Raw genomic sequence first — 13,751 nt, 5'->3', positions numbered from 1 at the left:
AGAGTTAAACAAAGTAGTTGTGTCATAGAGAAGAACACAGATTTTTCTCTCTACTACCTTCAAATTGTGCTTCTTCATCTGTGTACATCCTTTTATTCCCGTGAGCTATATGCCAAGATGCCTGCCCCAAAGGTTAACAATAACCTGGTGGTCTACATAGAACTATAAATGTCTTCTAAGAAACACCTGGAACTGCCTCTGATTTGTATGCAAAAGATACTGCGTTGACATTGCTAACCCAGATTAATCAAAAGCACTATCTGAAAGGTTATTATGATTGCAGAGTGCAAAGTGTAAAATGCCTCCAGACCTTGCACCTACCTACTTATGTGCTCTGCATTATCACTACTGTGAGAATTGCTACTGGGCTCAGTTGTTGCTAGGATTCATTACACATGTCAAAGGCAGTATTGGGCTGTTTTGTACAAAGGTATTTGTCTTTCACAAACAAAATACCAATATGAGGCTGATACAATGTAAGTTGGTAGCTGAGGAGTACACTGTTGCTTTTATTAAGCTGAAGGGTTGAAAATGTTATCTCCTTGTGTGACCAAGGTGTCTATCACTAGAGCTGTCTTGAATTCTCTCTCCAGTCAGGCAGCAGTACTAATTGATCATTTTTATTTCTGCAAAATCACAGGCACACACAGAGCCTTACAGGTGTAGGGCATGTTTCAGAGAAAAACTTGCCTCCCACAACACAAAGTAAATACTAAGTTTTAGCTGATCTCCCTAATCTTTCTTAAAGATGTTTTCATCTTAAAGATGAAACAACATTTCTCATGGCTAAAGTCCATTTATTTACCCCTGGTGCAATTCCTTCATTAGTACACCACGAAAACAAAGCTTTCTGAGCTGCTGGAGAGACTTCCCCAGCTTTTTCATAATCTTCTTGTTTTTGTCTGAAATTGCTGTTGAAAATTCAGTAACTTTCTCATTTACATACAAAGCTATCCTCAAATCTAAAGTTAATACGTATATCCCATTTGACTTACAATGAGAAGTATGAACAACTGGTGTTGATAAATCATAACAGAGAATCATGCAGACTTCAGAAACATTTGGCCCAGACACTAAAAACACAACATTTCCAGTGTAGCTAAACTTGATTTGTTAGGCTGCATTTGTTAGTTTCATTACCTGTCATCAAGATGTCTCACTAGTAACTTAAACGCTAAGACTTCCTAGCTATTTTACTCACGTGACAAAAGGCTTGCATAAAATTTTCTCCCTACTATATTTTTGGCTCTGCTCTGCCCCTATCCATCAATCCTGTAGGCCTATCACAGAAGGTCAGCAAATTTTTCAGGCATGATTTCCTCCTTGTAAAGCCATGTTGACTGTTACCAAGCACCACGAATAAAAATGTCCTTCATTATGTCTAGTCTAAATCTACCCTCACTCAATTTAAAACTATATTTAGGATTCATTGATATATCAAAAGTGGACAAATATAATGCCATTCTATAAAACAATAAAAACATCTTTTGGTGAGAGTGTTTATGCTAGTCTTCATCTCCGAACAGATGATGACAAGTGAGTCAAAGGCACTGTAATTGGAAATCCTGACAGATTGTTAGCAGGACATACAAAGACAGCATTTCTATCTTGTCAGATGTATCAGACACATGGCATCCCTCTTGCTCCATCCCACACTGAGGCTCTGTGTGTCCTGAAGTATAGGAACTCCAGCAGGATATTTACACTAATTCCTGACTGAGCATTCTGCTGCCTCAGATTTCGTCAGAAAAAGGATATACAAACATGCAGTAAATCACAGAAAAAGTGTATAGCAAATTGTTCAGTGATAATGATGCTGAATAGAGTAACTAGAGAAATTATTAATTAACTCAGCCAACTTCACAGTATCCCTGTGGAGCTATGTAGTAGATGTTGATCAGTAAGCTAAAGCAACAGGAAGTTAAACAATAAGCCAGGTCTACAGAAATAGTTGGCCAGTAATGTCAGAGTGGTGAGTGAGGTTCTTCATCCCCTGACTTAAAAGCAAATCCTTGAAAATCCTCCATTTTCTGGAGAGAAAAAAGAATACTGCTATAAATAATTCCAGGCATCTAACTGAGCTGAGTTGCCCTATGTAGAACCTTATATTTCCCTGTAATTACATGAAATTCTACATCCTGACAGGATACATTAAGTGCTTAAAATACTACATTGTAGATAGTGTGATCTGTTTCCTAACTGGCCTGAATCCTGGTTCCATTGAAGTGGACACACTCTGATAATGCAACTACTGCCAGTTTTGTAACTACTGAAAGGCATTATAGCAATGCAACAGCAGTGGAGAAGAGCTTTGGTGTTCATAAAGGCAAGTGCTTGTTGTTTTTTTAAAAAGACAGACTTATACCATCCAAAAGATGTTCACCATTGCTATGGATGGATACAAGCACAACAGGTATTTGCCTAGAACATTCTTACAAGTGCACCACATTGAGAATTAGTACATAAAGAGGTCATGCAAATGCATGTAACTTCCAAGGACTTTTCTTTTAAAAATCAGTGTTCAATGTCTGCAATTAAAACCTTTTGCTTTGGAGAATTGTATCAGTTTATCAATAATTTTTAAAATTTATTGATCCTGGTTCTCCTTTCTTAACACTAAATTTACATTTCACAGTTAAGTGGCAGACTCTTTTGGTTATGAGTCCACAGGGGAAGACTTTCAAACCTCTATTTCCTCCCTGCACCCCAGTCCTTTACAGAGTTTTCATAAATGTCTAAGTTGGGCTTGTTAAAAGGAAACAATGTCAAACAGCTTTGATTGTTTGACATAACCATTTATGAGTTATGAGCTTGCTGTTTTCCAGAAGTCTTATGCCAGCTTCTGACAATGTCTTAAAAATATAATTTAAAATTTATTTACATTTTAAAGTTATTGAAAACATGCAGTGTGGTGTTTATGAATAGTTTATTTGTCTTCTCTGAAATGCACAGGTTTTAAAGATATTCTTGCTCATTTCTGAATTCCTGCCTGGCTACTGGTTACCCCAAGATAAATCTGTCCAGTTTAGGTCTCCTAAATAGGAGTCTATATATACTCATCTCTTTTCACTCCCAGACTAATGCTCTGCTCACAACTAATATAATCACCAGTTTTATTAAATATTAAGCAATTATACTAAAAGGATCAAAAATATTAAGAAACTAATCCTTTTCAGTGGTCACTCTTCAATGGAAGCAGCACATACTTTAGCTAACCTAAAGGGATGTGACATAACTCTGTTTTTACTCCTTGGAAATTGAGGCAATCTGGTTTCTCTGTGAAAAGTATCTCCTCTGGGTCTAGGAATGGCCCGAAACTGAAAAAACTGGGTAGAATTTTGATTTCATTTTATCTTTCAGTAGCATTTTATTTCAGTGAACTGAAGTGTTATTGTCTGTGCTTTAGAGCCAGGAAGAGTGAAGTACATTCTATAAAAATGTCCCTGCAAATCAGTAGTCCTCCCTATGAATGGTCTGTTTCTCCAGAGACAGAATTTCACACTATGTGGAGCTTCACATACAGACAAAGAATTGTTTATATGATTTGATCATTGTTCTTAAAACTGCAGTGTTTCATTCTCTATCTTTCAACTCAGAGACAAGTCAGCATCAAGGCAGTTTCCTTTTTATGGATGCACTTGCCTGCTCTGTTGTTGACTAAACAGCTGACAGACAAGGATTTGCATCCAATCTGCCATAGCAGAAACAGATCAACAGTTTTGACATCTTCACAAAAACAGATGCTTGCAAGTTTTTTTCCATAAAATCAACTAATTAACTGCTAAAAATCCCTCTATTGACAAATTATATGTACAATTGACTAAACACAGAATAGCCTGAGTATTCAAATCTTTCGTTTTAGACTACAAAAGAACAAGTTCCTGAGAAAAGATGCACGTTGTCCGACAAGAAAATAATAAAAAAGCCCCTACCAAGTAAAAAACTTTGCTCATTCCTGAGTTAATTCTATTGACGTGAATTTAATGAGCACTGTTTACTAGCCAGAAAATTAAACAAATAGCAAGCACTGCTTTAGGAAATCACTAGCTGTCTTAAGTGTTTTTCATGAATTAATCCTTCTTTGTATAAATGTAAGGAGTAAAAAAAGGAGATCTTGAAACCAGTAATGACAGCTGTGAGCTCTTTCTGTGTGTTCTGCAATGGCAAAACACTGCCAGGCACTGTGGCAAGGGAGAGGGTTGCCATGCAGACCAGCAAAACAGCCTTCTGAAATGGCATGCTGACCCACTTTCAACTACCAGCTCTTGCTGACCCTTTGTTGAGTGAAAGGTTTTTTTCAGGTTTTTGCTGTTTTCCAGCCTTTCAGTTCTTATTTTTAAAGCAGCAGACCTGTTTTTCTCTTTATTCTTGTTCTCCTCTTTCTCCATGAGTACACACTGAAGAAAGGTAGATTGTTTCTTCTGACTCTCTGCTGTAGATAATTAAAAAAAAAAATCTTCCACCTTCTCTTAAGAACATGCTGTGGAAGAACCATGGATCTTGTTATCAACAAGATTATGATACAATTCCTTAACAAACTCAGTCTGATCAGAGTAGTTCATCTATGAAAAACCACACTTTAATTGTTACTCTTGGCAATAGTGAAGGATAATAGTGTAATATTATACTAAATATTGCCACGTGCAATTAAAAAAACTCTGTCAGTCTTGCCAGCAGTGGTGTGCAAATCCCCTTTTGAATTCAGGTTCGGATGTTGTGATTTAAACTAAATCTTTTGCTTCTCCTTCTTCCAAAACCAATAGGAGTTTAAAGAGAGATGTATTTTTATTGGAACCATGTGTTCAGCCTAAGTTGCCAAAATAATTTAGCTAAAACTAATGCTTTTATTTGGGTTAAGGTTGATTCCTGAGCTGTGCAGAGGTCAAGCATTTAGCTCATCTTCCTCTTTTTTAATTTCACCATAGAGTCTCAGCAGAGTTCATCCAGTTCAATTTGTTTTTCCTGAATTCAAGTTACCAAGTTGAGCTTATCTATGTTTCTAACCTTCTGTAAGTGGAGACAAAACTTTTTTTCCTCCCTTTTCCTTACTATATAGGTGTTACAATGCATAGAAAAATGGTTCCAAGAATTCAGAATAAGCAGTTGTTCAACAGTAATTCAACAGTGCAAGTCCTGCTGCCAATGCTGCTGCTGCTGGTGTGACCTTAGTGTGACCTGTCTTTTGATAATGAGTGACAGCTGCTGTGAAATGACTCACAGGGTGTTTGCCTCTCTTGGGCAACAAGTGGAAAAACATTAAAAATATAGAATTTTGGAAGTAAGATATGAAAAAAGTAACTCTGCTTTATGTAACTTGAAAAGTGTTCTTTGACCCTCATATAGCTTCAATAAACGGATGATAGAGTCATCATCTCCTGATAAAACTTTTTAAGTTTTTTTTTCTTTTTAAGTTTCTTTTCTCCTGAGAGATGCTTTGCAATAATAAATACTGTAATGTTATTGCAATTCAGGAAATATATATTTATATTTTTTCTGTGGCATCCACTTGTTAATGGGATAAAACCAGGCCCTCGAACATCAGAACCTTCACATGATTAGGATGTCCTGATCAAATATCTATTTCTAAACACATTCTCTGTAGTTAGAGACAGGTTTGGATCCAAAAATAAGAAGGGTTTTTTTGGTTTGGTTTCTACACCATTGCAAGAAAAATGTCATAGGTCAGAACTATATATTAAAGATGCTCTACAGTAGCAGTGCCTTGATCCAAAACAGATTAAATATAGGCTTCAGTTTTAAAGTGAAACCAGGGCAAAGATTTGAAAACTCTTGTATATTACATTTTTCTCTCAGGAGATCCTAGCACAAACGGATCAACTCTCATCTTATAAGAGGTATGTCAGTATTGGGTGGAATTCTTATGAAAAGAGAGCCAGAAATAAGCAATTCCAGGGTTTTGTTTAGAATACAATACAAAGTGAAAGCAGAAAGAACATAGTGAATGGGAATCAGAAGACAAACTGTGCTGAAATAAAATGTACAGATTCAAGGTTCCATTTTAACCCATCCTGAAAATATATATCCTATGTAATGGCACAAGTGTTTACCTCTGCTTGCATTACAAAAGTGAAAAAAAATGTTTTTAGGATGTAGCTTTTATCAAATTTTAAGACAATACAAAATTTTAGAAATCTACCCGACAGGTCACTGAAAAATGATTACGTGTCCCAGGAATAGTCATGACAGCTCAAAATCCAATTTTATCCAAAATCTGACAGAATTCTCACATATAAATAATGTAGGATTTATCATATAAAAATAAAATTTGAAAATACTGTTACATCATTTTAAATTGAAACTGCCAATAATTCTGAGTGAGAACATGGCTGGAATCCAGAACTGCTGCATCTTCAACTCTATACTACTTTATCAAAATACTAGATATAAAAAGAAAAATTAAACACCAATCATTTACTTAGTTTTCTGGCAGCAGTGTATATGATATGGAACTGAAAGGGACTAAGAAGATCGGGCCAATGCATTTTGTACCTGACAGTTTTGTGCATTCGTCATTCTAAAAAGTTTTCTTTGTATGAGAGAAGATAGGCCCCTTCAGATCAAGTCTGAAAGGTCTCCAAACTATGCAAAGCATAGTGTCAAACAAAATTATCAAATATTACATTGCTTGTGATAGCAAATAAGAAAGAAAGCTCTTACCCTTATAACCAGCTGCATTGGTTTTCCAATCATTAGCATTCAGATGTCCTGCACGCGAAGTCCTGACAATAATGTGCTGTACGTCTCTCCAGGTCAAAAATGGACTATGGAACAGGGATAAAACAAAGTCATAGATACAACATTTCACCAGGATGTAGGGATACAAGGTCATGTAATCTGAAAAGTACCCAAAGCAAAACAACTTTCATTTATCTTCTCTACTTTCCTTTGCTCCATTCAAAATACATGTTCAATACAATTTTACAGAAAAGCTGTATGATATTATTTATACAGCTGGGAGGTTTGCCATAAGCAGACTATAACGACATATGATAATATTCTATTATATGAAACTTAAGGGAAGATGAATTTCACACAGAGGCAATTTTTATGCATACTGTATCCTAATGAGTGCAAAGGAGAAGAAATCAAACTTTTGGCTTGCTGAAAATGTCTACTAAATCTCATTAACTGCTAGCTCAAACTGGAAATTCCTCACAACTTTCAGTTCGTATTGAAGCTATTCCAGGTGCCTCTGTTTTTATTAATTTGTCTACTACCCCAGTCTTGGAATTCACTGAGAGTCTATGAGTATTTTGCAAGAATTCCAAACATTTGGACAGTTGGAGAGTTGCAAAGCAAGGGCCTGATTACACAGATAAGTATTCTATTAAGGGATTCCTAATAACCTGTCCACTTGAAAGGTGAAAAAGATGCCATTTCTATCCTCACTGTGACATCAATACACATTTATCTTCTAGGACTAGGGCAAATCTTCAGGGATTGCAGTTTTCCTGTTTCCTCTATATATACAACAGGGAGAATTTCTTTTCTTAGAAGGTGACCTAAAGGTGCCATCATTTGGCTATCTTTTCTATCTCCTTCCAATTTTTCAGCTTTTCTATTACCTGCAAGAAGATGAATAGTATTCTCTTTAAAAATGCAGTGCAGTAGAGGGAATGATAAACTGAGCCCTTAAACAATGAAGAGGATAAAGGTATTGTGGCGCAGAACACCGTGCATTAAGTAGCACTCTCAGAGCATCATTATCTGTCCCTATTGCATACAATTCCCCTCAGCTGAAAACAGACCAAATTGAAATTTATAAGACTCAGAACTGGCTGCCTACACTTCCCAGGACTATGCAGTCATTAAAAACCAGGGAAACCTTGGTCTATGCTTCCCAGGACTATGCAGTCATTGAAAACCAGGGAAACCTTGGTCCTTAAACCAGACTGTTAACATATTTAAATATTCTGTTATATTTAATGAGAGCAGATGCCTTCTCTATCTGAGCATTTTTTAAAAACAGTACTATGCCTATAGGTACCTTTTTTTCTTATGGTTCAGTTTCTTACACTAGGCTGCTGGACTAGAATGACAGTAATTATTTATCCAGTTGGGCTGGTAAAAATTACTGAAGTAAAGATTTAAGAAAGTCATGGCAAAAGTAAGGCACATTAAGGGTTTGTAAGATAGGATATGCTTCCATATGTCCTGTACAACATAATTTTAATCCATTTCTAGCTCTACTTTACAACATGCAGTTTATATTCATGCTGCATCTCCACAGTTTCTGCAATGCATCCTGATCTCTTCATGAGGCAGCATTGAAAGCCTTTGCCATAGAATCTACAGCCACAGAATCACACAACGGTTTGGGCTGGAAGGGACCTTTAAAAGTCATTTAGCGCACGTACCCAGCAATCAGCAGGGACATGTTCTACTAGACCAGGTTGCTCAGAACCCTGTCTGAACTGACCTTGAATGTTTCCAGGCAAGGGGCATCTACCACCTCTGTGACAATGTGTTTCAACATTTTACCACTCTTGTTGTAAAGGGAAGAAAAAAAAAATCCATCTTTTGCATTATCTTTATATTGGTTTTTAAGATAAAATCCAGACAAGTTGTTCATCCTTTAGATGAACAGTGAGGTAGGCAGCAATACATCCACCAGCAATGGTGTTCTGATGTACCTGTGTCAAATCTGCAGTGCACAGAGATAAAAAATCGTAAGTGCCAAAAATCTAACAAACAATGGCCTGATATGCACGCTGATAATGATGAAATTGTGAGGAGAAAACCCCTGAGAGAAAGGCATCTGAATTACATCTTTTATTGTGTCATCTCCAAAGGCACAATAAAATGAGACTGTCCACAAGACAATGCTCACCATCTGCTTAATAACAATATGGAAAGAACAGCAACAAAACCTTAGGTTAATTGCCACTCTTAGAATCAGCTTGACTGTGAAGATGGAGAACCTAACATTGTCTTAGGTTAATAAAGGAAGCTATGGTTAGCATTAGCTATGATACATAGGCTATTGATTTGACCTGTCTTCCACTTTTGAAAAGACTGACTACAGGGATACAGCAACTCAATCAAACTGCCCCTCTTCCACCTTCCTCCTTTTACTTCCACAAGGAACTAACAGAAAAAAGCAGCTGGGATCCCTGCTCTTAAGGTGAACAGCCAGAAGCACCTCAAGAGTTGCTTCAGCTTCAGAGACTAGCCTCTACAAGCTGATGCTGGAAAACACTTGGAGAGCCAAGAAACTACAGGTGATGCACCTTAGAAGTCTCAATTGAGAAAATGCCAACTGAGATTTCTGAAAAGCTTATACATATTAAAGGCATTGTCCTGGCACCAGAACAACAGCTATCCACTAGTTTTATTTCTAGCTGTTGCTCCAAAGCACAGACACAGAAAAACTCAATGAAGAAGTTAAAAATCATCACAACCAAACTTTACTTCTTTCTAACCTTGTTTGAGTTTAAGAAATGTGTGAATGGAATTTTCTTAAAACCTTTTAAATGCAAGTTAAATGGAAAATTTCAGCCTGAATGGTTATTCTTAGGCAAATTTATATGTAACTGAAAACAGGAACAAGAACTAAAGTACGCCCAAATCAATGTCAATATAATAACTGAAATTCCATAAGTGGCATAAGTGGTTAAACCTCATGATCTAAAGTAAGAATTTATTAATGCTTATGTTTTTCAAATACTTTAATATTAAGAGCAAACTACTCAAAAAATGGAAGGATTGAGAAGGAGATTTTTAACTCACACACTCTAGCATTGCCTTCTATAACAGGTAGTCAATCAATAGAGCAAAGACCTAGCTAAAGCACTTAAATGATAACCTCTCCTCCTGCACTCTAATTCACTCTACAGAGGACACTTCACAAAATTTCCTCAATTTACCTCTACTCTCTCATCACTTTTAACCTCTGACTATATTTATGACAAAGTCCTCATAACTTTGATAACACAGAAATATGTTCTCTGTATATAAAGTTGTACCTTGCTAGACAGTGCACTGCTTTTCTCCTTTTGTAAGAAAATCAATCAGTCTGGGAAGTATACAAATACCTGTTCAGTTGCCAGAAATCCAAAGTATCTAACTCTGACACTGTTGACCCCTTTCAATGGGAACTCCATTTTCCTTTTATCTCAGTGATTACACTTGGTGGTACTGTCTTTTAGAGGAATGTGGTACATTGTCACTTCTCTGTCACTAGTATCTGAATTCACTAAAATTCTTCAGTTCTTCCCAGCACTACCTTGTTCTAGCCTTGGTTCATGTAAAAAAAGACAAATGAAGGAATGACATTGACCTGTTGGAGTGGGTCCAGAGGAGGGCTACAAAAATGATTAGAGGGATGAAACACATCTCCTTAGAGGAGAAGATTCTTTCAGAGAGTAGGTTTGGATTACATCTTTGCTGCAGGGTGGTAAAGCACTGGCAAAGGGCGGCTAGAGAAGTGGAAGGTGCCCCTACCCTTGGAATTGTTCCTAGGTCCGGCTGGATGGGGCTCTGAGCAACCTGGTCTAGTGAAAAGTGTTTCTGCTGATGGCAGGGGGTTGGAATGAGATGATCCTTAAGGTCCCTTCCAGATGAAATAATTCTAAGATTCCATATCACTCAAGCGAAGAGAATCATGGAAGAAAACAGACTCTCTCCAAGGCTATACCACTGAGTATACCACACAGTAGAAAGGTAGCAGACTAATACTTCCATTTCAGTTGCTGCTCCTTACTAATGAAACTAGTTTATACACCACATGCTAGAAAATATCCATTGGCTTACAGACAGGAACACACAGTTTAATTGGGGATGCATAATGTAGTCTGCTTTCAGCAACATAAGGGTTTTTATTTGAATTTGGCTTCTTCTAAGGAATATGGCACAATGGTCTCTCGAACAAATACAGGGCCATTGTCTCTCCTGACCATGATTTTCTCAAATACCAAATCCAACTTTTTTATCAATGAGAAAGGTATCTCTTACCAACAGCAGATGGTACTATGCAATGAAAATAGTTTATTTTTAGCAAGAAAATTGCTGTCTCTGTGCACTAAATTGATTATACTTATTTTGTCATTTACAATTAGAAAAATTTGACATTATGTAATGACTAAGTGCAATACACAAGCAAGCATTTATTCATAGGATCTGATCAAGGTACTAGATACACTAAGAAACATCAACTGGGTACAACTGAAAAGCAACTTACTACCTAAATACCATAAGAAAACTGCAGAACAAGAAAACTAAGAGGTGTCTGTCTGATAGTTGTTGCGTATTTACAACAATGCACTGCAACCTCAGGGATTCCAAACAAGCAGTCTGAAACACAGTTACAATTATTTGATTCCTGAGGAAAAACATGCCACTTTGATACTCAAATACTAGATAGAAAATAATAAAAATGTGTTCACATTACGCATAATAACATCTTCAAACAATTTGTTACCAGGATTTAAGAAGCAGATCCCTGTTGGAAGAAATGGCTAAGTGGAGGGTTCAAATCAGTAGGCAAGTAAGAGATCCTCCATCAGCTATTTGCCAATCCTACCATATGGGGCTTGTCAAAGAAAGAAAGAAAGAGTGAGCAAGACATATGTCTTGCTTTTTTTTTTTGTTTGGTTGAACATACCTTTGAGTGCGAGTTGAAGCAATCTCTTGGCTGTTCTAACCCACACCCAGGCCATATTAGTGCTCTGCTCAACTCATGATGTCTCCCACAAATAGAACTTGCCTACTGGGCAAAACTGACTTCCATAGACTCAAAACCCTTCCATGGTATAAACTGCTGTGTTTTCCATCACAGTGGAATGAAACTATACATTATTACAAACATAGTCAAGAAGTGTTCAGGACTAAGCACTCTAATTTTTAAGCAGCCTGCTGTACAAAGGATGTAGTTAACATTGCAAAACCCTTTATGTGAGTTTTAAAAAAATCTCACATAAACACTCCCATTAGCAGAAGTACTAATGGGCAATCTAATGAAGAATTTACAAAAATGCAAACTCTGTTTGAAACAAAATAGTTCCAGTAAGCAGTTAACTGACACAATATCATGTGTCCTTTATATCCCATTTTAAAAGTATTGTAGAAAATAATTCAATGGCTTCAAAACTTCCTAACATTTACTTAGGGTCACCTAAATTGAGAGGTGAAAAATATAACCTGAAATTTCAAATCACATAAATAAGAAATCTAGAAATCTATGCATAAAATAAACTGAAGAGATTCCATACATCCAAACCTGAGACATTAAAATTTAATAGATCACAGTATGATCTCCCTACAATACTAAAGGTTGTACTTCTTAATCTATAATTTCACAAGTCCAAATATTTATCAAAACTGGTGAAGAAAACCAGCACAGGAAGCCGCACCATGAGATCCATTTTTCTCCCTAGTTTCTCTCTGCTTGTTAACTACTTTTTTTTTTCCTGTTTTATTTAGTGGCTGTGGTTAGCAGCAGTGGCAGATTTTAAGTACACATAAGAGCGAAAAGTTAGTGAACGCAATACAAATGAATAAAAACCATATTTATGGTATTATTAATATGATTCCTTTGGATCTACTCAAATATAAAGGCTAAGATCTAGAAAGAGAACCTTCCATTAAATGAAATGGAACAGAATCTAAAAAGAGGCAAAGTCAACACATTTTCACTCTGAAACCCTTTTTAGTACCATGCAACAGAGTACTACAAAGACAAAAGAGTTACTAGGATATATAGTCACTGGCACATTTTGTCTCCATCACCACATATAAAGGTTTACCACAGTCTTGTCTTTATGTCTATTATAGCTACTATTAGTTTTGAAAAAAAATGATAGTCCATAAGCACTAGTATGGATTTCCCACCAGTAGAGTCACCAAAGGTCACAGAGATAAAAGGGTAAGCTTCTCAATGTGTTTTAAGATGTCACAACCTGCTTTGTTGCAGGTCTTGTAAGATATAACTTTTCTGAAACTTTCAACTACAACAAAACAGAAATAATCAACTACCAATTTCAGTTCATTAAGTGAGAATAGTGAGAAAAACTTAGAGCAAGTTGGAATGTACGCACACAGAGAGTCTTATCTGCATTTGCAGATTATTTGAAATGAACTTAAGTTAACTGGGGTTAAGAGAAGATTTAAAAGTTAAAAACCTCCCACAATAACACTATATTAACTTCTCTAAATACCATTGCCTCTGATAACTGTGTTAAGAAAACACAATTATAATGCCACACGTGCCACACTACTTAAGATTATGTCAGGTCTTCAATTACAAACTCTTATGCTTATAACTCAATGGCAAAAAGTATTCTGTGCCAAATATTGGGTCAAGCTGTCTTCAAAGAAAGCAAAATGAAAGATGGAAACATAATTCTAGTGTTATGAATGACACGCAATTTGAATCTACTACTGTGTGCAAATTTCTTACTTCCTTCAAAGAAAATGGCTGACCCCACAGGAAACTAGTTTTCTTCAGAATTTAATAGAATCAATCTCCTAGAACTTAAAAACATTGAGTATGATTTGGGGTGAAGCATTCCATCTTAGACCTGCAGGTATTATCCAAAAGAGTACAAAGTAATGCAAAAGGTTCTAAAATACAGATTTACCTGAAGATCACCCACATTTCTGCTGCTCCATGAAGCACATTAGAGATACATATTAGGCATAAAGAACAAAGTCATGCTATTGAGAAAATACTTTTAAGACAGGAAATTTTTTGAGCTAAAGGTACAAGGACTATGGAGTTACACTATTAATGG

At 36.3% G+C, this 13,751-nt stretch overlaps 1 protein-coding gene across 8 annotated transcripts in view; it reads right to left on the bottom strand.

The window, feature by feature from the left end:
- Positions 1 to 13,751, bottom strand: part of PCSK5 (proprotein convertase subtilisin/kexin type 5) — a 222,544-nt gene that overhangs the window by 88,467 nt on the left and 120,326 nt on the right. For all 8 annotated transcript variants that reach the window (XM_038125793.1, XM_038125785.1, XM_038125786.1 and 5 more), the window contains one exon: positions 6,679 to 6,782. In XM_038125793.1, the coding sequence (XP_037981721.1) occupies positions 6,679 to 6,782 (104 nt within the window). The remainder of the gene's footprint in view (positions 1 to 6,678; positions 6,783 to 13,751) is intronic.

This window comes from Motacilla alba, chromosome Z (assembly GCF_015832195.1).
Source record: "Motacilla alba alba isolate MOTALB_02 chromosome Z, Motacilla_alba_V1.0_pri, whole genome shotgun sequence".
NCBI lineage: Eukaryota > Metazoa > Chordata > Aves > Passeriformes > Motacillidae > Motacilla > Motacilla alba.
This window is presented reverse-complemented; position numbering and strand designations above follow the sequence as displayed.